General features: G+C 35.6%; 1 protein-coding gene across 1 annotated transcript in view; it reads left to right on the top strand.

Moving 5' to 3' along the window:
• The window catches only part of NEK10 (NIMA related kinase 10), a 123679-nt gene that overhangs the window by 85289 nt on the left and 11323 nt on the right, over nt 1-27067 (top strand). Inside the window, exons 27-35 of the mRNA XM_076331152.1 lie at nt 1428-1611; nt 1700-1786; nt 9280-9328; nt 12572-12609; nt 19007-19107; nt 22194-22304; nt 24708-24816; nt 26217-26269; nt 26354-26409. Of these exons, the coding sequence (XP_076187267.1) occupies nt 1428-1611; nt 1700-1786; nt 9280-9328; nt 12572-12609; nt 19007-19107; nt 22194-22304; nt 24708-24816; nt 26217-26269; nt 26354-26409 (788 nt within the window). The remainder of the gene's footprint in view (nt 1-1427; nt 1612-1699; nt 1787-9279; nt 9329-12571; nt 12610-19006; nt 19108-22193; nt 22305-24707; nt 24817-26216; nt 26270-26353; nt 26410-27067) is intronic.

Consider the following 27067-nt stretch of genomic DNA (forward strand, 5'->3'; position numbering starts at 1 on the left):
AGTACTGGCAATGTTGAAAGGAGTTTTAAGTTTGAAATGTCCATGCAGTTTGACCCTTCTCTCCCTTTACTTTGTTATCTTTGATGTAGAACAGGTGAATTGGTTCTCTTCAGTAATTGGGCACTTACTGTTCAGGGCACAATAAGCATGCTCATATGTCATGACTAGACTACTCTCTTTAAGTGAGCTTGAGAGTCATCCTTAGTGGTTGCCATGCTGTGCTACACTGCAGTCACTGCTATTGTGGCATCTTGGACATAAGCTCAGTCCAGTACTTCAGTATAAAATGATCTTTTCCCACCCAAATTTAAAAAGAAAAGCTTGACAAGCCATCTCTTACAAGTTATAGTTTTGGGAATAGAACAAAAGATGGGGAAATAATTGAAGCAGACCATTACGCAGTGCTCAGGGGTGCAGTTAGGTTTCTGAAGGAGGAATGTTTTCAGAATGCACCCATTCTGCTGTGTCCCAATAAGGTCAAAATACTTCATGGGAAAGACTTTGGAAGAATATTGTCTTAGATACAGGCCAAATTGTCTTTGACACACTTGGAAGAATATAAGCATTTAGGAATGTATTATCTCCTGAAATTACTTTAGTATTAAAGAAACTCATTTGTTTAATCTGGTATGTTTATATAATTTATCTCCTGTTCTCCTTTATCACACTTTGCTCTGACAAGATAGAGTAAAAACAAGCATGAATTTATTTACGCACAACAGAAATAATATGAGAAGACTTGGAACAATATATAAAGAGATCATAGAAACAGTCTGTTTTCAAAATATGTTGCATTAAAATAGAAGCAATAACAGGGATCAGGGATCTCTATGCTTTCCAGAAAAGCTATAAACAATGACGACAGCAGAGGCAGAATTTTATACTCATTGAAGAACCCCTTGCTACATTTGGTCAGTTCAGTCTTGGGGAGTCTCTCTGGCATCACATTGTATCAAGTTCACTTCATGTTTTTCTACGATCTTGACTGTTGTGCAGTCCAGAACTGGTGTGCTGTTTATTATCTAAGCCAGAAGAGGGTAAATCTCCCATTGCTTGTATCTGGGAACCTACTATCTTTGTCCAGTCTTTTATTTTTTATGTTGTTCAGTATTTCTTTCTGGTCTGACATTTGTTTCTTTTTTTTCACTTTCAGTGCTTGTTATGAAAAGACCTTCAAGAACAAAGATGCCTTTTATGTAAAGGCTAGAAATAAATTGTTTAGATTAAGAGTTTGAAAGTTTTGCTCTAAATTTAGAATCAGTGGCTGAACCAGGTACCATGTAGTCCTGGACCAACAGCTAAGTGGGAACAAAAAGTGCATTTTTATGCGTGTGTGTGTATACACAAGTGACACTCATTTGCAGGTTTTCTAATGAGTGCTGGATAAGGACAATATGTAACATTTCCTTTTTGTTCATTGTTGTCAGAAAAATTACGAGAAGTTGAGTCTTCATAGCAGCAGCAGTGGAGCAGCCAGTTGCAAAAGTGAATTTTCAGAAAATACTGACCTCCCAGCTGAAAGTTGTCAATCTGCGTGTGGAAAAGACGAGGAAAGAACATATGAAGAAATCCTGGTAGAGGATCACAGCATTTTAGAGAACTCTGAGAAAGGTAGTCATTAGCAAAAGAAGCATTAGAAGTACTATTATGCTGGTCAGAGGTGGGTTAAAAGCTTCTTTGCTGTCATTTTTATGTGCAGATACGTTCTCTGAATTAGATGATGAGGTGGACATATTGGACAACTCGAGCAGCTCCAGTTCAAGTCATTTGAAAGAGTCTGCTATTGGTAAGATTCCTTAAGAATGAAGTGTACACTACTTTCTAACAGCAAAGTAGTTGTTTATTCCAAAATATTAGGGTATTTAATGATTTGTTGCAAGTTCATTATCTGTTATGGGTCCTAAGCAAAAGAAAAATAAAATAACTGTGCCTCTGTGGCAGCCATTTCCAGTATAATACATTTTGCATCACATTTTCTTTGTGTAGTTTGTCCCTATATTTTGAGGTAATGCCTGTGAAAACTAGAATACTATTGGGCAACTTGACAAAGAAAGTGTTTTTGGATTTGAAGCATAAGATAACTAGCGTTGATAAGAAACAGAAGGAAGCCAGTGTGAAAGTCTCGGTAACAATAATGCTATGCAAATGAACAAATGCAGTGCCCTGTTAAGCGGGTGTAAAAAAGAAATTTGAAAGAGGTAAGCTTTAGCTGTCTAGATGAATTGACTAAATGGAATTGAAGGAATGCTTAATGATTAGATTTGAATTAGGAAGGGATTATGTGACAAAACACAGCATTAATTCTGCCTGTAGTTATTTATGGTAGTTATTTACGGTAATCAGATAGGAAAGTACCAGCTGCGTTGGGTATTATCTTAAGTAATAGTTTTTTGGATTATATTCTAAATATGAAAATTAAAAAAAAAAGAGATGTGAAACATCTGCAACCACTGTGAGCTACCTGCTAAATTCTGAGCTACCATGATCTACCAATTAAATGGGATGGGATTCTGATTAAAGGAAAATCAAAGAGCATTTTATACTAGAAGAAAAAGATTGATATTAGACCTGAGCAAAAGTTGATATTTCCATTCATCCCATGAAGTTCTGACAGAAAATCTGTGGATGATTTAAACTGTCCTTTTAAATGGTGAAGGGAATGTAGTTGTCTGAAGATTAACAAATTTTATTGTTTCAGGGTCCCAGGCTTCAAAAAACGTAGAATAACATTACTTTATCTGTTTGTAGTGCTATTTGCTAGCTGGGTTTTCTTCAGATTTTGGCCCAAGTACTGAAGAAATATGACTGCTTTTAATTGAAATGTCTAGCCATTAGTGCAGGGTAAATAAATGATTTGATAATTCTACTTAAAATCCATTAATATGATTTGCTAATTGTAACTGGATAGCCTGCCATTCTAAAGGCTGGAGAACCTGTGGCTAGCCAGCCCTGAGTTTATCATCAAGGTTTTCTTTAAAAAAAAAAAAAAAAAAAGGAAAAAACCCCATTCTTTGTCATTTTCTTGTGCTAAGAGAGTAACAAGAGAAGCTTACAGGGAAGCCTAGTCTGACTGTGGGAGGGGGCTTGCATAGAATGAACGTCTTGAGGAAAAGCAGCCTGGTGAAGCAATGTTCTATTTTGGTGTTTATACTGAAGAATAACACATTGTGCATCTCCCAGAAATTGAATTCTTTGTGGGCTAGTTCAGCATTGAACACAGACATTTGAAATCTTTGTGTAGTTTGTAACTTGCCACACCCAAAGTGTTATTGGTAATTATTTCCTTGTTGTTAATTTTTCTTTATTAAGATTTGGACATTAACAAAACATCAACTTTTTCTAATATTTAAATATTTTTGTGCCAGATTTCCTTTGAGTTAATGAAATATTTTAACTGGAAAGATCCAGTCAGCTCCTATTAATTCCAGTAACTTTAATCAGCATTTCTAGAAGTCATTGCCCATTTTCCTCCCAGCATAGAGTTTAATTGGTATATAGATACTTCAGGATTGCTTTTTCAGAAAAATAATTCTGCAGTCATACATTCTTAGATCATCTGTAGTTTCTACTTAATGTTGAAGTTAGCGTTGTAGATTAGTTGTAATCAATGCTGGCAAATTTTTCTTTTTTTCAGGGAAAAAGAAAAGATAGCTTTTAAAAAAAGTATTATAAATTCAGGATACTTGGGTATTGCTTGGGTTATGCTCCATTTGTTGCTAATAAATGGCTAGCTGTATGAATTATCAGCCATGGTTTTGTCAAGCAACGGGAAAATGTGACCAACTTACATCTAGCTAACTTGGAAACTGCTAACATGAAATTGTGAGTTTCGATTACGGGTGTATTGATCAGGGTCTTGAAAGGGTTTGTTTAATCATGCTGCCATCACATCACTTTAAGAGAAAACATGATCTGCAAATGTAGAAAAATATTGCTCTATTTTAAAACTGGGGTGGTATTTTGTAAAAAGGTGTGATATACCAAGTTGTTCAGTGGCACAGAAGCTGGTGTGCGTGTGAGTGACAGTGTAGTAGTGGTTAGCTTTTTTTGTACTCCACTAATTGTCATAATGATTTTACACACCCTGTGCTTTAAGAAAAGGATTATTGTTCTTAGTCTAGACAATGTAGTTCTACAAGACCAGCTCCTTTAACAACTCCTAAGATTGCCAAATGCAGGGTATGTAGATTCTGGAATAGTTGTTCATGCTACTTGGAATGATGAATCCTACAGGAGCAAGATTCTGCACATTTTGGAAGCATAGAGGCAGTAGTGTGAGATGCGATTTTTTTCCCTGAAGTCCTTACAATTTGAAATGATAAAGATTGACAGAGGATAGGGACATATTGAGTCAAAAAGCAACAAAGAGTGATCGGATGATTACAGCTTATTAGTTGCATTATTTTTCTTATCTTAAAATTAAGAAGGTTCCCAACTTTACCTTAGCTTAGTTATATTTAAGGGGTTTTTACTTGGTTTTGATTTACAGTGTAACTGTAGCTGCATTTCTGCTGGCAAACCAAATAGCAGGAAAATATGCGGTATCTCTTAGTGCATTGTAGTCCAGTAGAGCTACTATGCCAGTTGGGTGAGAGAGAGTTTAAAAATTTACTCTATGTCTGGGAACACTTTTTGGAAAATATTTTTTGTTTCCTTGAATCATGTTCATTTACACTGCCATCAGGACAGTGTCCTAAATACACTGAAAGACTAGTTCTGTGTACAATATGCTATTAGAAAACCCTAGTCCCTAGGATTTTATGTACTTGTCCTCTGACCTTCCTCACAATAAAAAGGTAAGCATACGATAGGTCCCTTTCAGAATTGCTCAGCTACTAGCTTTTCATGAGGCTAAGAAGTCTCAACGCACAGTACTGTTGTTGTGCTGTATCTTGCTTAGGAGTTTTTCTGTTACCTCATAATTTATGTTTCCAGTATTTGGAGGAATCTCTGAACTTATCTAACTTGTGACCAATAAGTAAAGATGTTGAGATTCAGGACTCCTTTTCTTGCCAAAATTTCTGCAATGCAATAGTATTCAGAATTACTGTGGAATGAAGAGACCGCAGATCTGCCAGAAGAATATTCTAGTGATGTAACTCTAGAAGGGTCTCCTATATCTTTCTTTGAGCTTTTAGAAAAATGACTTGTTTACACAGTGCCAGGACTGGAGTCTTGTGCAGGTAATGCTCAAAGCAGTCAACAGTATCCAGTTGAATACTGGGGACTTCTAGAACTAGGATACTCTCAAAATAGGAACTCTGCATGTTGTATGTAGCAAATGATTGGGTTCTGAGTTTAGGTCATCATTTAGCTCCAAATTTAACTATTTTTGAGGATAACAACAAACACAGTAGGAAATAAATACCCATTCAGTAATGTTACTTGCTGTCTGGAGCTAGTAGTTTCATTCAAAATTTGGGCTTAACTGCAGGCAGCTATCTTATATCTTGCAAGTTCTGTATCACAAAGCTTTTTTTTTTTTTTTAAATTCAGACTAGTTGTATTCTTTGGTGGATTTGATGATTTGAGAAGATATTTCTTCTTTATATAAGACATTTAGATAGTTTGGTAAGTCTTAGGGGTAAGATCTCACATCTGCTATATATGGTTCTTTAGCTTGTGTGGGGGAAAGCTTAGGAATTTGTTGAAAATAATTATTGCATCAAGAAACCCATAATTTGCACAATGGGCTGTCTGTGAAGAATTTTGGAGATCTTACAGTGTTTTTAGGCTTGTTTTTCCCAAACTGACTTTGTCTAAGATTCAGATTTCTCTTGAGGCCTCAGTGTAATGGGACTATGTTGAAGACATCAGCTAGAACAAGATCTGCCAAGACCAGGTTTTCCTATATATGATGCTTGAGTTAAGTTTAAAGTATGTTTATGGCAACTTCTGTTGCTGTACATGTAGTCACTGCTAATGAGCAAAAAACTTAATTCTGTTTGCTCTGCAAAATAGCTTAATTAACATGGTTGGGACTGTCTGTTCTAGTGTACAGTGATTTAAAGGGCAGCTTACTAAGAGTATTTTGTATAAATAAAGGTAGTTTGACTTTTCTCCTGAAAAGATTATTAAGCCGTCATTCAAAAAAACACTTCCATTGTTTCCATTTCATTCAAGGAAATGGATTGACGTTTTCTGCTAATATGAAATCTTGATTCAGTTTTCCTATCAGTCTGATCAAACTTGAAAGGGTTTTCAGAGGTTTTTTTAGATACCAGTGAAGTGAAAGTGAACGCCAAAGCAAAAGTTACTGTCTTCCCAGGTTTTTCTGAACTCGTATCATGTTATAAGCTCTTTTCTTGAAATTACATGGTTAGGAGCCTGCAAGGGAAAAACCACTAAACTGCATATTAGAATGTATTTGTATGATTTGCACTGATGTCAATGCATGTTAAGAAGTTAAAGCCTTAGAATTTGCTTTAATTACATCAGCTATTAAAGACCAAAGTAGCAGTCAGAAAAATGCTTGATGCCTCATTTGATATATATATCTTCATAGAGCTAGGCAGAATAGGGAGGCTGATGAGAATCAAAAGCTTTGGTTTTTGTGTGTCTTTCACATTCCAAGAAGGGTGGGCACAGAACAGGAGAGAGATGGAAGATTTATATTTCATTTTCCTTGAGAACATCTTGAACTGAGAAATTCCCTCTTGCAAGGCGTTTGAACAAAACGTATGTTGCCGTGCTCTTCCCATCCATGTCAAAGGAGGAACCATGGTATAAGGAAATATAGTCCAGGTAACACCCTGGGCTGAACTATGCACTATGTCCTCCATGACTTATGTTAATTAACTTTCCTACGCATCTGTGTTGTTTCTTACTCCCTGTCTGACTTTGTATGATTAGCATAACTCTTACACAAAAGACTGAGGATTCTAACTAAAGTCATTACTGTTCATGGGTGTGTGTGTATACATACATGAATGTGATTGTTACAATGATTTTTAGATATCTGAGTCTCCTCATGCTTAGTTATTGAAGAAATTATTTCAGTGTATTTTCATAAAGAGACTTCTCTCTCAGTTGTAACTGCTCGGTGTGTCTCTAACATAATAATAAGCAATAAAAATGGCACTGAAGGGTGTCGGCTATTGTTTACTGATGTTCTGCGTCATGATTTCTGGTTTGTTTTTTTTTTTTAGCATTAATAAGTATTTTCCTAACTTTAGCATATGAATCAGAAAATATTGCATCTCTGCCATGTACAGTGTATGGTGAGACAGTATCTTTGGTGTGAAATATCATGCACTTGTAAATATACTCATAAGCTGGCAGATTAGCAAGTCAAATGTGGTGAGTCATCAGACTGATCAAGAAAATTTGGATATGAGCCCTTTACTGATAGAGAGACCATTTATTTGAAACAGCCAAAAGTATATTTCAAATCCAATTTTGTATATGAATACTTGGAAAGGGAAGCTGTTTTTAAAATTCTAGCAAACAGCTGTGTTCAAACTTAGCTTTCTAGCCAAGTGGCTTCTGTTACAGGTTTTCTCACATATATTCCCATAATATATAATAGTCTTTGTTATAACAGAGAGCCTGAGGTTGTAACTCAAAATCCTTACCCCAAACAACATGATTCAGGTTCAGTCAGAGCTTCTACTTTTGTATTTGTATTGTTGTGTTTGCACCCTAAGCAGGTAAAATATCTATTCCTTGAATAGGCACAATCATATTTTTTCATTTCCAAAGGCCTTGTTTACTTTCTAGACACTGGATACTGTATTTTCCTATCTATTTTTCTGTCTCAGTGTTAAAGTTAATTGAAGTGTCTTTGCTTCTATAAGGGCTTGGTTTATTTGCTATTATGTAAATCACCTGCTCTTATCAAACCTTTTTTTGGGCTAACTACTACAGAGTTTTAATATTTGTTTTGCTAAGCAAAGCATTAGCAAGGAATAAAATACTGTTTGTTTGTTTGTTTTTTTTCTTTCGTACTGTCTGTCTGTCTGTATTCTTTTTAGGGAGACAGATTTGGCCTAAAGATGTATCATTTATTTTGGTTTTAAAGTGAATTCTGTGTGACAGATGCCAGCCTCCTTCAGGATTTTTTTTTTTTTAAATTCAGAGGATCTCAGAAAAGTAGGAAAAATAGAGGCACTATATTTCAGAGCACAACAAAAAGTATGTTTGAACACAAAGAAAAGATTTAAGACTCTCAGAAATGTGTTTGCTCTCTGGAAGTCCTCTACTGTTGCTCTAGAACTAATATAACTGCTGTAACAAGACCAACAATGGGAAAACTAGTGTAAGTTTGGCATAAAATCTTGTTTTTCTTAGCTACTGTTTGAGTGATTAGATGCCTCTGTTCTTGTTTTATGATAATGCTTGTGATGTTACTAGTGTGGAAAAACATCTCATGTAGACAAAGATGCAGGGTATTATATTAAAATGCATTAATTGTACTGGAAAATTGTAGAATTTCCTAATCTTGCTACTCAGACCTTCAGTTAGCTGAAATATCTTTTGATTTACACATACACTTATTCAAAGTGAGATATCATTTGTAGGAGAGAGTGGTCTCATATGTCAAAATTACCATTAAAGGAATGGTTTTACAGGAATGTTTTAAGACAAATGCTTGACAAATACTTGCTTTAAGACCATGCTTTCCAAGTGCATAAATAATAAATATATCATCAAACATTACCCCTCCTTCTCCACATTTTTTGGCACTATGCAATAAATGACATAAAAGTTTGGGTTCAGTTTTATTGCTGATTAGATGTTTGACCAAAAACTGGTCATACCCCTGTCTTCAAGGTCTTAAAATCAGTGGGATTATTTAAGAAGTAAGGTATTGCATATGTAGTAGTTTGAATAGTTAGCTAATAGGATGGTGGCAATAAAATTCTGGTAGAACAAGGTTTAGACAACCCATCAAAGTTCCTCTGAGAAAGTGGGTAAATGTTCTAGCTTTTTATCCAGACTAGAGACAATGTTGTGGCTACAGTGGTAGCAGTAACCGAGGTAGTTATTTAATGCAAATCCACATACATCTTCTGTGGACATCCGGTCAGCATATGTTACTAGTTTCCGTGAAATTCTGAAAGTATTTATTAAGATACTGTGCGGGGCTGAGATTTTAGTTATGATGCAAGCAAATCTTTGATACATCAAACAGCAACTCCATAGTCAAATGGGGTTTGGAGTTTGTTTAACACTGCTTTTTAAAAGTTATTTTGACATCGTGTCTGGGGAATAGAAAATATTAACATGTATGTATATATTTTTTTTAATGTAGAGATAATATTTATACATTTGTTTCAGGTATAATTAAACGAAGTTTTAGTGCTCCTGAAAGACAACCTCAGATTAGGTAGGTACGATTTATGATTTTAATATAGATTATATAATTGATCGTTGTTATGATCAATTCCAGTGGGTCATTTCACAGTGGAACAGTTGCGCGATTGCCTTCATGAAACATTTCAGTACTTAACATTACAACTTCATTTTATCTCAGCCTATGACACTTAGTCTGCTTGAGGATATTGTTCAAGGGTGTTCACACACATAAGCTTTACATGAGTAATTTGAGGACTGGCATTAAACTGATAAATAGTTTTAAAAGTGGACCTTGCTACATCAGCTTAAACTGACATTAGTTGGTTAGCCAAATTCTGGTTTTGCATTTTTAAGTGGCTGTTTTTCTATAGAAAAATGTGTTTGTGCATTTGATAGTGTAGAGTAGTATCTTGTCCCTTTGAACTCCTCTAGACCTTCTATATAAACGTAGATATCTATTTTTGGAATTCTGGAGTCCTCCTCATTTCTTTCAAAAAGGAAATAAACCAAAACAGAATATGGCATGGCCATCCCCATTCTCCTTCTAAAGGTCTTTCCTTTTTATTCTGTTATTTATTCAGAAATGCATCAAACACATTCTTGACCAACCATTATTTTTTCTGATCTCCTTGGCCCCACTCTTATTTATGGACTCTGTTTCTTCATTTCTGCTTTTCTTTCACATCTGGAAAAAAAACCCCAAATCACTCTTGGCTCCATCTGCCTCCTGAACAATTTTTTTCTCTTACCTTTAATTTAACTAGGTAAGTGTTTATAATAATGGCATTGATTCCTCCCCCGTGTTTCTCCACAGACGCTGTTTGATCCAGCTTTTACTTAAGGAATATTACTGTAGCAACTCTTACTAAGCTGTTTAGTGACCTCTTCCAAGTCATAGTTCCTTTATTTTCTTGATCTGCTATTTACTATTGGCGCTATCTTTGTCTTCTTAAAATCATGTTTTTCTGACTCTTCTGACTGTATCCTTTTCTAATTCTTCCCCTATCTTTTGAAACTGTTCTTAAGGACCATTCAGAAGGATACTAGTTTATCTGTTCATCTAATTTCCTCTGGATGTTACACGTGGCTTTATCACTGATTTTCTTGTCTTTTCTCCTGCATTGTGTCTTTGCATGTACAAATGTGTCTACTTATTCATCTACCTGCAAAATCATGCTGCAAATCATGAATTTAGCTGTATACACCAGATGTATTTCCTTCAGTCTATACTAAATTTTTGCTCATCTATGTAAGATCTCTTCATGGTCACGTGGCCATACAGTTGAGTACTACATAACTAAAAGGAATGTCATAATTGCCTGAACCTGAAGTCCTACCCATTAGCTTGGGTTTTGATCATTCTCAAAAATAACATCCATCCTCACCAATACTTTGACATCTGAACATCTGCTTTAACTTGTGCATCTCTCAAAGTTCTTGCATTCAGAATATGTCCTACTGTTCTGCCTGGCACCTCTAAGAGATAATCTTTCCTATCAATATACGCTGCTAAAACTCTTGCTTAGGTTCATAAGGCTATTATGCAAGCAACATCTTTCCTGGTTTTGATACATGCATTCTAGTCACTCAAATGTCCATTCAGAACACTGCTGCGAGGAACATTTCTACAGCCCTACCTTCAATTCTACAGCCCTGCCTTCAACCTTGCCATCTTCTGTGTGTATCCTTTTACTGGTTGTGTTTTTCCTATCACTTCAAACGCAATATTTTATTTTTGCTTTCAGAGTTGTTCTTAGCATATCACCATCCAGTCTGTCACTTATCACTCACTACCTTTCCAGTTTCAGTCCTGCTGCAGTCAGTAATGGCAGCTTCCTAATGCTTGAGTGCTGAAGCAAACACATTTGTTTTTTTCTTCACCTCTGCCCCTCACATAAACATTAGCAAAACTATCTCCTTATCTGTCTTCATAACTACTACTTGCAACTGTAATTTTCCCTACTGCCTAAAAAATATATACAAATTCTTGCCATGCTAGGGCTGTTGAGGCTGCCATCCATCAGGACATCATATTGGTTCTTTCAGTTCCCCATTTGTCCTTATCCATTTGTTGTTGCTTATCTCAGCTAGTGAAATCTGAACGCTGAGACAGTGTTTGTGTGGAGTATAGAGCAGAAGCTAGCACTGAAACATCTGGACCTATATTTCTGACATTGAGGTATTGCTGTCCTGCTGATGTAACATTAATCCCCCCACACACACACTTTACTAGTACTGTATGCATTATTACTCCTGTTTTTATCCACTAGACAATAATGACTTTATTCTTTATGTTTTCCATCCATAAAATGGGTTAATTGAAACGTCCTTTGTCATGGTTTAACCCTAGCTGGCAACTAAGCACCACAGAGCCGCTTGCTCACTCCCCCCCCGGTGGGAAGGGGGAGAGAATCAGAAGAATAAAAGTGAGAAAACTTATGGGTTGAGATAAAGACATTTTAATAGGGAAAGCAAAAGCTGTGCACGCAAGCAGAGCAATAGAAGGAATTCATTCACTCGTTCCCATCGGCAGGCAGGTGTTCAGCCATCTCCAGGAAAGCAGGCCTCCATCATGTGTAACGGTTACTTGGGAAGACAAACGCCATCACTCCGAACACCCCCCCCTTCCTCCTTCTTCCCCCAGCTTTATATGCTGAGCATGACGTCATATGGTATGGAATATCCCTTTGGTCAGGTGGGGTCAGCTGTCCCAGCTGTGTCCCCTCCCAGCTTCTTGTGCACCCCCAGCCTACTCGCTGGTGGGGTGGTGTGAGAAGCAGAAAAGGCCTTGGCTCTGTGTAAGCACTGCTCAGCAGTAATGAAAATATCCCTGTGTTATCAACACTGTTTCCAGCACAAATCCAAAACATAGCCCCATACACTAGCTACTATGAAGAAAATTTACTCTACCCCAGCCAAAACCAGCACATGCTGTACAAGTGCAAAATAATGTGTAATCTAGCGGATTATTGAGTTTTAAATATTAAAATCCTGTCTACTGTTTTTGTACTTTCCAGACTAAAAACTGAGCAGGGAAAGGAATGGAGTCTAACTTTTATTTAGTAGAAGTCATTCTATTTTGGACATGTAGAGTGAGCCAGCCTTTATGTGACTTACAAATGCATAGTTAAAAACTAGTGAATTTGGACAGATTTCCTTTAGAGGAAACATGAGAAGGACTCGGGGAGTACTGATATTTCCTCTACAGTCATTGATGCCAAACACAATTAAAACTACTTTTTTTTTTTTTTTTTTTTTTTTTTAATAATAACAGAGATTATATTGAAAGTCCGGGATCAAGACTGCGACCAGGTAATTTTGTGCTTACAACAAAATCAAGCTTTAACTTAAATTAAATCTAACAATTTCCAAGTTTTTAAACCTTATTCTCCTGTTGCATATAGAGTATCTCCTCTTTGATTTCTTCAGCTTTACTGCCTATTGATCTGCTCTTGAGAGTGCCTCCACAGATGCATGGGGCCCACACTACGCAAATAGAAGATTCATTCATGACAGGGTGGCAGTCTCATAGTCTTCCAGTTGTAGTTCTCTACAATATGAAAAATCATGGTATTATCTAATAATTATATTTTGAAATGTTAGAAAAGGAGATAATTACATTTCAGATACAAATATGTTATCTGAAATATCCTTAAGGAATTTTAAAAAAATATTAATTCCAATAGTAAATCAGTAAGACCTTATTTTAATGGTCATTATCCTGGCTAAACTTCTGCTGAATGTAATGGGAATTTCTCCTATGAAAGGAATAGTTCATAGAACCCTTGTAAATTATCATGTATTTATACATCATCATGGATGAAACAAGTTTTCCTTTTGAGATACTTTTCTTTCTTACTGAGAAGCTTCACATACTGTAAGCTGCTAAGCTGTGATTTCAGAATGCATATTTCAAATAATAGTTGAAAGAAAATTATTTTGAGCAGTTGAAATATTGATCTTCATAAAAAAGTACTTTTTCTAGACTAACTTCTATTTCACAGCTTTTTGATATAAAAATTGTATTAGGAATTTTAATTATGCAGTACAAATCAAAATTTGCTGTCCACTTTCAGCAGTTTTCAATGCTGTTTACTGAAGAGTGCCATTATAATACCAACATACAGTTTAAACGCCCTATCCAGCCATAATGTATCAGAGCTGTAACGATCTGCAGACAAACACTTTAGCCTTTGTTAATATTTTCAGTCCTGTGGGTAATTTGAGGAAATCCGATATCTTTTGTCAGTAATGTTTTCCTTTTGGGTAAAACTATTAAAAGTTTTGATCAGGTCCTCAGCAGCCTGTTCACACACACATGCCCTCATCCCCCAAATAATGCTATACTTCTGTATTTAAAAAAAAATATAATTGTGGAGTGGTCTGGAGTATATGGACTTTATGGGAACTCCTAAAGTTCTCTAGCTGTCTTTGAAGCACATAGGCATTACAAGTAGTCATTACATCTGGTCCTCCTCGACTGGTAAGTCGTATTGTTGCTGTCAAACTAGAAAATAGAGAAAGCTCTATACACTGAATAACAGGGAAATCCATATTATGTCCTACTCGGTCCTTTCTGTTTGCTGATATAATTCTAAGCATATTTTTATTCAGAAAAAAAAAATCTGAGAAGACCCACAAAAGAAAGGGCACTCCTTTATTTGCTTTTGTTTTGTAATACAAGCCATTGACAGCAAAGGAGAAGTCAAATACCACAGAACGGGGAGCAGTGAAAAAGGTAACATGTCAGGGAAGTAAAGTTTTTATCAATGACCTAATAAAAACTGAAGATTCCTAGGTTGTAATGGCAAGATCACACTATTTATTTTGGGATTGAATACAGCAGTGTTGAAACAGTTGGTAGAGAGGTGAAAATGAGGCAAAAAGAGATAAATCAAAATCGTTCTCTCATGGCATATAATATTTTAGATTATTATAGCATGGCTTCCACTGTCACCTTGAGCAGAAAGACCAACCTAAATTCTTCCTTAAATGGCTCAGGGGAAATGCAAGACTTCTTTTCCTCTTATTCATTATTAAGAGGAGACTTAGGGAAAAAATGTTGAACTAAATTTCACTTGCCTCTCTCAACCCATCTGCCAAAAGGCATTGCCACAAAAAATCCAACAATGGCAATGATGTTGTTATCTTCCTGATCCTACTAGAAATGTGTGTCTCTGTGATAGAGAATGACATTTTCTATATCTATTTTCTGTGAGTGCGCAGCTCAGATCTGGTTGGTCCCTAGACACTTCAGTTTGTGAATGTCTCTCTTCTACTTCTTGTTAAAGTAGCCAGCACAGAGATTCAACGGGAAAAAATGGTAATAGTTCAGTTGTGGGCTAATTCATTTTGGTGTTTGGATTTCATCTCCCTCTCAGTAGAATTTTCATTCTTGATACCAGATAATTTAAAAAAAAAAAAAGTTTAGGTGGATGTAAATCAGTACATAAGACTTTATGATCCTCAGGGTGTTTCTGTATTAGGAAATTTTGGAGTATGGATCTAAATTACCCTCTGAAGTGTAGTTTAGAGATAACTGTATTTAAGAGAGGTACAGGGCTGCTGGCTGAAGTTCAGTACTTGGACTTAACCTCTTTGCTTAGCTTCCAGGTCTAATACTCAACTTGGAAAGATAATTTTGGTAACTAATGTTCTTACGTGATACACTAAGTGTTTTGTAGTGGCAGTCTGCTGATAAGCTTTTATTTAATCTCTGGGTCTGACAGTGTGTATGACTTAAATACACAAGATTAAAAATCATAAATAACAACTGATTTACCACATAAAAATTCAAGAATCTGATTTAGTTTTGGCTCTATACTTTTTCTCAGCAGGCAAAGCATGATAGAGGAGCACTAGGTAAATAAGAATCAAGCTGTTCTGTTTGTTTTAATTGTTATATTTAAAATCTGAATGATATTTCGTAAATCTGCAGTTTGTAGAATACATAATATTTGCTTCTATGTCCTAATTCTATTAAATTACCTAAAGCTTGATCAGCAGTATTTCTCTATTGCTTCTTATGGCTGGAATTAAAATTTTTCCATGGAACACAAATAAATTATTATCTATTTTTTTGGTTCAGTAGGTAAGTTCATAATGCTCTTTAGTTAACAAAATATAGTCAATCTTTTAGGTATAATACTCACAAATCAGTACTGAGTTTACTGTGTTTTGTAAAATTTAAGTAATGCTCACTCATTTAGGTAGTCAAGTGAATTTGGTTTTGCTTTTTATCAAGCTGCCTTTGGCTAGTATTGTTCAAATATGTCATTGAATATGGCAGGAGACAAATCACATGGATATTTGATATTACTTGCTGGTAAATTAGGGCAGTTTTGCTTCAGAAAAAGAGCACGGTCTTTTAATCACCAAGCTGCTTGTACTACAAGAAAAAATGTACCTACAGCAGACAAGTATATCTGTCTCAAATTCTGGATGACCAAGACTATATCTGATATAATGGCTGTGATTGTAAGTCCCAAACAGTAGTTCAAAGGGGGAAATGAACTTTCACTTTCACCTCTTGTTTTCAATTCTTGATCCCAAGAACTAAATATTTTCACATAGCTGATATATTTTTTTAACCTGATTTTAACACACAGAAGTAAATAAACAGGTTAATATTGTTGTGTTAAATTTATTTTGCTGAAAGAAAAGCATAGCTTCCATTCATACATGACTTCCTTTGCAGTGCTTTTGTCTATGAAAAGTATACATTATGTACATGGATTTGCTTGACATAGGATGGTAGTCTAGCTTTAGAGGAAGAGGAACAGGTTTACACCTACTCACTATTTTCATAAGATAAGAAAAATTCAGCTTTCTTGCTCCTTGCCATGATAATTAATTCACACATATCTAAATAAAATCAACAATAATCTAATAAAAATGATACGAGGAAGCCTAAATGTTTGAAGTACTGCAATATTCTTAATTCTAAAGTCATGTTTCTCCTTTTAATTCCAAACTGACTCTGTTCTTTAATTCAGAGTTTGTACTACAAAATGTAGTGTCATTGTCATCGGGTATGATGGATGCTTTTTAGCAAAGATCACATTTGGATACCCAAATAAACAGTTAAGCACTAAAACTTTAGGGAAGTGATCGTGCCCCTGTACTCGGCACTGGTGAGGCCTCACCTCGAATACTGTGTTCAGTTTTGGGCCCCTCACTACAAGAAGGACACTGAGGTGTTAGAGCGTGTCCAGAGAAGGGCAATGAGGCTGGTGAGGGGTCTGGAGAACAAGTCTGATGAGGAGCGGCTGAGGGAACTGGGGTTGTTTAGCCTGGAGAAAAGGAGGCTGAGGGGAGACCTCATCGCTCTCTACAACTACCTGAAAGGAGGTTGTAGCGAGGTGGGTGTCGGTCTCTTCTCCCAAGTAACAAGCGATAGGATGAGAGGAAACAGCCTCAAGTTGCGCCAGGGGAGGTTTAGATTGGACATGAGGAAAAATTTCTTTACTGAAAGAGTGGTTAAACATTGGAAGAGGCTGCCCAGGGAAGTGGTTGAGTCCCCATCCCTGGAGGTATTTAAAAGACGAGTAGACGAGGTGCTTAGGGACATGGTTTAGTGGGCATGGTGGTGTTGGGTTGACGGTTGGACTCGATGATCTTAGAGGTCTTTTCCAACCTTAATGATTCTATGATTCTATGAAAACATAAGCCTGTGTGTGCACTGTTTGTGAATTTGTGTATGCGTATCTATTGTGCGTGTTGTTAGGTAATAGCTAAAGGGAATGTTCAAATACAATGTGTTTAAAAAAAAAGTTTTTTTGAATATCTGTTTTAGAAGAAAATATTAGAAACAACTTATAGCAACGTTATTTTCTCAACATGCTGATAGTTTCTTATTGTGGATCTTAACTTTGTGATGTCTTAGTAATTAGTCAATGAATATTTTATCTTCTGATCTGTCTAGTGAACAAGTCTACTTGAAATGTTAATGCTTAGAGAAATGATATGGAGATATATTAAGAGACACAACACTTTTCAAAACTGATAAAATATTTAATTTCTACATTTGCTTAGTCTTTTCTTTTTCTTTGAACAGGCCAACTTTATATCCCATATAATACAGCAGGGGCGGGGGGGATAAAATTTTCATTACATATAGTGTATATGTAATGTGCATAGCTCATAATTACATGCATATGTACGTGCGAATTGAATCTGTGTTAATTTTTTCTGGTTTGCATAACCCCATTTTGTGGTTTGCTTAACATCATGCATTTTTCTATCAATATCTAACTAGCTTTGCATTTATAAGTTTCTAAAACCCACTTTTCCTTTATATTCACAGGTCAACACTACTATTTTTATGGAATTTACAAGCAAAAGCAATATGCAGTCTGTAATACAGAACAATAGTCTATATTCTTTCCTTTGCAGGGAGAGGAATTTTTACAGCATTATTCTTTGCTTAGCATTGATGTTCTTCTATTCTAAACATGAAAAATGCTGTTTATGTGCTTTATGATGGTGTCATTTTGATCATGGAAAATGCTGATAACAGGTCCTTTCCACAGTCTCCATCAATATGTCCTTTTGATAGGGTGATGTCTAGTGGGGAGGAATTTATGACAAAGAATAGAGACCACTAGTTTTCTGATGCAAAGTAAAGAAGACCCAAGAGATTCATAGCTGCTTGCACATTTTCTTGAGGTTTCTCTGAAAACATGCTCTTGCTAGATGTTGGAAACGAAAAGTAGCTGTGATAAAGCAACACACATCACTACAAGGCAACATAGAATCATAGAATCATAAAGGTTGGAAAAGACCTCTAAGATCATCGAGTCCAACCGTCAACCCAACACCACCATGCCCACTAAACCATGTCCCTAAGCACCTCGTCTACTCGTCTTTTAAATACCTCCAGGGATGGGGACTCAACCACTTCCCTGGGCAGCCTCTTCCAATGTTTAACCACTCTTTCAGTAAAGAAATTTTTCCTCATGTCCAATCTAAACCTCCCCTGGCGCAACTTGAGGCTGTTTCCTCTCATCCTATCGCTTGTTACTTGGGAGAAGAGACCGACACCCACCTCGCTACAACCTCCTTTCAGGTAGTTGTAGAGAGCGATGAGGTCTCCCCTGAGCCTCCTTTTCTCCACGCTAAACAACCCCAGTTCCCTCAGCCGCTCCTCATCAGACTTGTTCTCCAGACTCCTCACCAGCTTCATTGCCCTTCTCTAGACACGCTCCAGCACCTCAATTAAAATATACTTTAATAAAATCGTTCTTCACATGGTCCACATCAGACATTTTATTGTAATTCTTAGGGTAAGATCAAAATAAATTTCCTAACATCAAAATATATTAAAAATAAATATCATGTGTGTTAGTCTATGTAAAAAAATAATCAGTTAAAATAAGAAAATTCTGTTTATCATATCTTTAACTTTCCTTTTGAATAAATATGGGAAAACTTTTATGATTAGTGAGGTACATTAATACTTCTTTTCTCTTAGAGTAACTTAGAAGTGAATCAGAGAAAGGGATTTTCTTTTGAAACCCATTATCAATTACATTGTCTAATCTTTTAAGTTTTTAGATTATCCTTTTTTTTTGTTCCCAACACTACTGGAAAAATAAGTAATGCATTAAAATTTAGTATTTACATCTACAGGTCTTAAACGGTGTACGCTATTAATATATTTAGGCAACAAAATGAGCTGTCCTCCTGATTTTACTGTTGTCATCTACAGCATCGACAGGAATTGCTGTATCACAACGGAAGGTGCGTCAGATCAGTGACCCTGTTCAGCAGATTCTTATTCAGCTGCACAAAATTATCTTCATCACTCAAGTATGCATTACTGTTGCTTCTGACATTCTATACTTTTTAGTTATTTGCTGTTGTCAAAATGATGGTACTGCAAAGTGCTGCTAATTTAGTCACTGTTCTTTAAAAACAACAGAACTTGACATTTTTGCAGATGGCAGGATGCTTTAAAAATATATAATTTAAATAAAGACTAACCTTGAATATTAGTATGTGGAGGATGGCAATAATTGAGTCATATGAAAAAAATTCATTGGCTCACCTCAGAAAAATGGATTGTACAGTATATTATTTTTACAACATTCTGTCATGCCAGCAATATGAATATTTTAAGTGACTTAATATCATATACTGACATGGAGAGTACATAAAATGCTTTCCTCTATAGCAATAATTTCTAAATAACTTCTAAGTAATAATTTTTATTATCAATAAATAGTAATAATTTCTTGGGACTTCTAGTGCAATAGTTCAAATCCTGAATATGTTAAATATTTTGAAATGTTAGATCTTTTTCAAACTTCAGATATATTTTAAAATTAAGTTCAACTGTTTCATAGTGAAAGAGAGTTAAAGTTATTTCATGCTGATTCCAAAGCAAAAATGGAGCTGATATAAATCTGCATTGAACTCTCAACTAAAAATGTGATGGAAAACTTTTTATTCTCCAGAAAGATGGCTGCCATTCAGTTACTTGCGAAATTTGCTATTATTAAATCTTTTTATTTTCCAAAATGAAGTGTTTATATTTGGAAAGTGATTTTTATCACCTCAGGGGATTTCAGATTGCTGAGCCAAATTCGTAAGTTTTTGTTTAGAACAGAATAGCATAACTGAATTTGGGTGTATTTTACATGTCTTTTTTTTTTTATTTTTTAAACTGTCAAGCTTATCAAAACAAGTAATACAGGAAATAAATTATCAGGGACAAAGAAAACAATTGTTATTTAAAATAATTGGAACTGATTGAATTTAATGCAAGAATGATCTCCTTCACCTGCTAACAGAAATGAGGCAGTTCAGTCTTTACATGCTATATTAGGAGTATGTCCAAGATGCTTATTAGTGAACCTACCCTTTCTGCTGAAGAAGGTTTTCTTAAGTGGCCTACTAATTAATGCAAGTTATCATAACATGGATGCCCAATAACTGAGAACTAACAGCAACTCAAAGACTCACTCAGAATTGACCACTGAAGCAGTAGTAACAACTTCGATGCTTTCGGTGTCAGTTGGTTTTGAAATGGGAAGGCAGAGAAACCAGGATCCATGCCTGTACTTGTTCACTGTGTACTATGTGCTTCTCTTGTACTTGTTTATGTTCTTACAAATCTAAGGTAGAATATTTTTTATAATACATAGCTGTTTTCTAAAACTCTGTTACATATTTCAGCTGACAATTCTAAACTGAAGTTTACAAGGGAGAGTTCTTGCCTGTTAGTTCTTGGCTGCCAGCAGCCTTCCCAATCCAGTTTCCATGGGAACAAGAGTCAGAGTGATCTCTGGAAAACAATGTAAGAGAAAGCTTTTAAAAAAGCATTATGTAAACCCTTGGCCTTATTTTTTTTTTTTTTAACTGATTTGACATCTGATTTCATTAAAACAAAAGCTAAAATTGAACACTGGTGCCTGAGGCAACTCTGAGTTTCTCATACAGTGGACTTGTCCTTTACCACCTTTGCTTCCGAATATCCCAGTATGCCCATGACACATTAACTGCACGCAGTTCATTGCAGTGGCATGTAGCCTATAGAGTATCTTGCAGACCTTTCCTAAGGCATCATTTTTTTTACTCACTTATAGGCTAAGCAACATTCAACATCTGACTTAAAGCATATGTGTAAGGCCTTATCTGCATGAAAAGAGAGTAGTATCTATCTGTAACAAAAAACTATATGCGACCAGCTGTCTGATGAAGTCTTTTATGCTTAGGATGTAACCTTGATCCCCGGTTTGCCAGAGCAAATCAGGACTCCGGTGAGGCCAATATAGCTGTTCCAGATTTATAGCCGTCTAAGAGCAGTAATTTGTTCCAATGGGAAAAAAATCTTTATAATGTGTACTGTGACAGTGTCTGAATGTGAATCTTTGGTGGTCAAACCTTCCCTGAGTAGTCAAAAAGCTTCCTGAATTCAATGGAGTGGCACTTTGTGAATTTACATCAGTGATGTGATTATAAACTCTATACTAAATGATAGAAAATCAGTTTTATAAACACTGTCTGCAGGTATAAGCAACTATACAGAAACAGCATAGGAGATCCTTCCAAGAGGGTAGTACATACCATAGAATTGTCATCAGACTGGGTTGGTGTCATTGCGGTGACCAACAGCTGAAGTTTTACGTTTACTGTTGGAGCATAAAAATGACTTTAAAGTCTCAAAGAGCAAAGGAAGAGACCTCCTTTGAACTGTCTATTGAAGACTTTAAAACACAATAAAGTGTGATTTGTGCTTTTCTTTTGTAAATATAGTTGAAAGATGTGTATTTTTTCAACCAAAAAATACAGGAGAAAAAGTATACAAAATCAGTTTTGCTTTATAGAGAAGTGAAATGTAAATTACCTCCCACAGGAAGCTTCTAGCAAAATAGACATTCTGAATTGTATTAAGATGTACATAAGGACCTTAAAAGAGCCTGTTGAAGCTGTGAGGAAGATTCACATTAATTTCTGCACACATTGAATGAAGGTCTAAGCTTCTTGAAGTTCCATTAATTTCAGATGGAGTGACTCATTATAGCCAACATGAAATCTAGTCCAACGTTCTATGGGCTTCATCTGTAGAAAGATGTCCCAAATACTAGCACTTTGATCAGGGAGGCAAATCCAGTATTACCTGTATTAGGCTTATTATAATGTTCTTTACCTTCAGGGCTAGAGGGACTGAGTAATGTGATATCCCAAGTCTAACAGAATGGGCAAACTAAGGAGCATTATTATAATATGCCATTAAATCAAGTCTTGTATTGTTGTTTATCGCTGTGCTATTAAACATCAGTGTTTATTTTTGCAGTGTAGCTACTTTTTTCAATAATGGTACTGCTGATTAGGTCATCTTTATGGGAGGTGTAACTGAGCAGTGAAAACATCTGTTTCTTTGTTTTGTATAGCTTCCTCCAGCTTTGCAATGCAACTTGAAAAGGAGAATCATTGAGAGATTCAAGAAGTCCCTCTTCAGTCAGCAGAGCAATCCTTGTAATCTGAAATCAGAAATGAAAAAGGTGTAGTACACCAATTACTACTTATGCTCAACTTTGTCACTTCTTCTATTTGAATTAAGCTATTGATACTTAATATCACAAAAATCTAAGTGTAAGATTCCATTTTTAAAAGGAAATATTTAGATTGTTCTCTAGCCTTTATTTGGAAAGTACGGAGGCTTCTTAAGTAGAGCAGTTTCTACAGGTTGGTTTCAAGTTTGTGTCTGATCATTAGAATATTTTTTGTAAATGGAAGGGACCTGCTAGCTGCTAATATGCAAAACCAGACTTCATCTCATCAGAGCTCAGAAAGAGAAGAAGAAGGAAAATGTATCTTTTTGTAGCAAAGGCTAATAAAGATTATGTAAGCTCTTAATTTATGTAAGATCTTCTTAATTTACTATTAGTTTCCCATTATTATCCATGTTTTGGAATGTATTCCTACTAAAACTATGAATTTTAAGAAAGCACTGTCCCAGAGTGTCTTGAATATAGCATACCTTGTCCCATTATTGCATAGTGTGTCAGAAACGGTTTACAGTCATCAGTTTAAAAATACTGCAGATTTGCAGGAATGGCATGACTAAAGAACCATGCCTGCATGTTTTCCAATGACATGCTGGGCACTCTCCAACAGAGAAAGAGCTAATGACCAATGTCAGAATTTCTAAATGTTCCTTCAAAACTTCCTGAGAAGACTGTAGACAGCAGAGGATCTGAAAATGACATCCTCAGCATCTGTGTACTGTGGGAGACCGTGAAGCTAAGATATATCATTTTTTAACTGATGACAAAGCAGTTATTAGGTATGTTACTGTATCTAAAATTTGATAGCAAAGATAATTTCTTATCACTCACATAATTCCCCTGTGTAATCTAATTTGATTGTCACCTACTTGCACTGAATTGTGCAATCTTCCAAGTCATTGTTTGCTATGGAATGGACTGACCCCAAATGCTAAATCCTTCCTGTACTTTTGTAATAATCTGAGATGCTTAAGCTCCATGGAAGGTGGCTACTTAGTGTTTACATTGGTAGTACATTTGAAAGATAGTTAAGGATGCCTCTCTCTGAGCCATCGGTTTCATGCCAATTTGCTGTCCTGTAAATCAAGCTGGGATTCCTGTATTTAAGCCATAACACTAAATCTAAGGAAATATTTGCTAATTGTGTATTGAGTTGATGTTTTCAGGAAAGGATGCCCAAAAATATGATAAGAAAAAGGAAATGTTTATTATAAAATTAACCTAATTTTCAAATGCCCAGACATAAAGGAACCTATTTATTTATAAATTTATAAATGTTATCAAGTGTAAAATTGTGTTAGTTTCAAAACTATTGGATTTAAACCTGAAGAAAAGGGAAGAAATACACTATTAAAAAGTAAATGGTAGTAAATTGAAGATGTTTGAAATGCTGAATGCAATTCTGGGTATTTCTACCTTGAAGGAAATAGTTATAGAAACTATTAATAGAAAGCAACAACAAAAAGCGCAGTTAGAAGGAAGGAGAATTGATAAGCATCAGTGAATAAATGGTACATATTTTACCAAAATCACCACCATAAATACATTGGATAACATGGATATAATTTGGCGGTAATAGGAAGAACCTAAATAGAGAAAAGAATTAGGTTGAACTCTTCCAGCAAGTGTTGTTATGAGGTTGTGCAATTTCTGCAAATAAAATTTAAAAATCATGGGTTTTTAACTATGCTGAATTAGAAAACCTAATTAGAATAACAGACGAAAAGATTCCTTCACTGATCAGTGGTGGGATAAAGGTCTTCCAACAACAGATATAGTTCTGTTTCTGTAACTGTAAAAGTCTGAACATGCTGCAGAAATGTATAACTGGAATTTCTCTCCTGCTTACAAAGATATTTTCATGTCAGAGTTGTTACCAGTGGATATTTTCAAAGCTAGGTATTTTAAAGTTTATATAATCAAGTAGCTAAACTGCCTTTCAGGTTTCAGAAGTGCTGGGATCCCTCTAATGGGAATTATACCACTTGAATATGGACTAACAATTTCACTTGAAGCCCCGGTTTTGAAAACCAGAGTCATCGGCTGTTTCTCTCCTAGGTTCAAGGGAATACACTTCCCTGTTTGTTTTACACAAATATATAGTTTATGACATTTTATTCAGATAGTCTAAAGAACTCAGTGCTTTATACTGAGTGCAGATTGACAGCTTGCAATGTTCAGTCAGTGTTTCTGGAGAGAAGAAGGTAGGACGTTCATAATTGCGTTCACCACTTTTTCATTAATCTAAAAAGTATTGAAATCTCCTTTGACTTCTGATTGCACTGGGAAACATAGGAAAGGGTAAACTGCCTCATAGAAGTCTGTAGTTTTGGCAAATGGGAAGGGTGGAGATTTCAGGTGTCTTCTGCTTTTTTCTCTTTTTTTTTTCTTCCCCAGCTGCTGCAAGGTTCTCCTGAATTGATTGAGCCCAACTTCTTCACAGCAGATTGGCATGTGGTACTTCTCTCTTCAGGTGGAAATATGTTGCTTCCAGATGATAGAAAAGGTAAAGAAAGCAATAAAACCTCTATGGTGGTGTATATATTTCTAATAAAGTGTATGGTATCAAAGCAGAAGGAATTGCTGCTCTAAGATCTGTCTTTAAGGACAGCAAAGTTAGGTTGACTATACTGATTTTCATTATCAGGGTTTTTTTTTGTTTGTTTGTTTTGTGTAATTCCTAGTAAGATATGCAGTTTACCACTGATGGAACATTCTACTGATTTAAGAGAGTGTACTTTGGAATTACAAAGAAATATCAAAGGTGCAAATAACACATGGTTAATCCATGAAAATCAATAGAAATGTTTGTAACTGAAAATATCCTACTTAGGATTTACCTGTCCTTGCACGTGATTTTTAAACAAACTCTGTTTAAACCCTATGTTGTTCTTCTGTCATGCTTGAAACAGTTATACTGGGATGATTTAATGACCTAGCTAGATCAAGCCCTACAAACTTGAGGAGAGAAATGCTACATGCTATACCACATCTATCTAGTGTAAAGTGTATACATATACTTTAGAAAATGAATAGTGTCAAATATACTTTGGACTAGTGATACTCAGAGTGACAAATCATGAACTCCATCTTTAATCAAACCTACCATCACTAGCATTATCCAGGGTGGGGAACTACTATTCCTAGTTCAGAGACTTGCTTCATCATATGTCTCTTTGTGCAATGGACATAAGGGAAATAACTTTTTGTGCAGCCTATATTTTGGGATTTGTGCCATTTCCATTCTCCTAAATACAGGAAAAGCTATGTCACAATGCATGGACTAGAGGACATAGTAGCATTAAAAACTGTGGTGCCAGAAAGAAGGGTGAGAAACTTTGGTTTTGCTGGCCTTTGTGTTGAAACTGGCATATCAGTTCCACAGCTTATTGCAAAAAGTGAAAATAATACTAGGTGTCAAGGCTGATACTTGAGTAGGAAATGAGTCCCTAACAATCACTTTAAATGTAAGCTTTATTTTGTTCCCAGAGACAACAATGCAATTTGATCTGATGTTCAGTATCTTTAATTTTTGAATCTCTCAACCTGCAAAGAATACCTTTGTCCTCACAAATTGCTGCTGGCTGTGTGCCCTTTCCACTATAAATTGTAAGTGGGGAAGAATAAGAAAGTTGCATTGCTGTGTTGTGTGACATTAAGTATTTAAAATATTTTCCATCAGTTAGAACTCTTTCATAACGTGATAACATTGCGTGTCTCAAATGTTCACATCATGCCATAAGATGCCTCCCACCTTTGCAGGGGGTCATTGTGGTCAGTGGAATAAGCTGCTGATAATCAAGCGTCTCTCTTGTCGTTATATTTGTACTGGAATTGCTAAGAAACTGATGAGGGAGCTTAAACCCCAAATTCAGTAGTATAACATTACTTGCCTTTTACTTGAAGGTATTGTTGGCACTTCTGACATAGCAGAAGGGATGACATATGAACAGTTGCAGGTAAGCTATAAATATACCTATATGTATTAATTTATTACTTTTAATAAAGATAATTTACTGAAATGTATTTCTTTTATCTTGTAGACTCTAATTGAAGAGGTTCTAGAGGAAAGTGGTTATTACAATTTCTCTTCTAACAGGTGAGTCTGTTCAATTTAAAAAGAAAAAGTTAATTATGATGTGCTAAACCCAAATGTATCATCTGTCTGTTTACGTGATTGCAATTTCACTTTAAACTTAGTGCAGTACATGGTCTATTATAATACATGGATGCATAGACTGGAAGAAATGTATGTGGGACATATTAGCTAATCTAAGCCCTTTTTTTTGGCCACATCTGTTTTCTTCACTCAGATGATAGTGGTAGCAGTTTGGCAGCAATTTCCTCACATTTTTCCCATATAAAATCACAGCTGAACAAAAGTTTTATTTAAATAGAAGTATATTTTATTATAATACTCTACCATTACAGGGTTGAAAGGATGAAGCTGACATATTTAGTAAAATGTTTGAGTACAGCACAACAAGCAGAATAAGTGGTTGCGAGCACAAAAGTGCAGGGGATGAAAAAAAAATTTAATGGTCTTTGAAACTAGGCAAATGCCTTGTCCTAGAGATGGTATATCTTTCCTGCAGGAAACCTTTGACGAACACAAGAAAGAAAATACATGAAAAATGTCCTTCTAGTCCACAACATAGGCTTAGCATTTCTCATTCTTTTCACCTGCTAGCCTGTTATTTATCATCTCAGATATTCTTTAGCGCAAAAAAAGTTCACTACTTCCATCAAGTAAGTCT

This window comes from Aptenodytes patagonicus, chromosome 2, assembly GCF_965638725.1.
Source record: "Aptenodytes patagonicus chromosome 2, bAptPat1.pri.cur, whole genome shotgun sequence".
NCBI classification, from domain to species: Eukaryota; Metazoa; Chordata; class Aves; order Sphenisciformes; family Spheniscidae; genus Aptenodytes; species Aptenodytes patagonicus.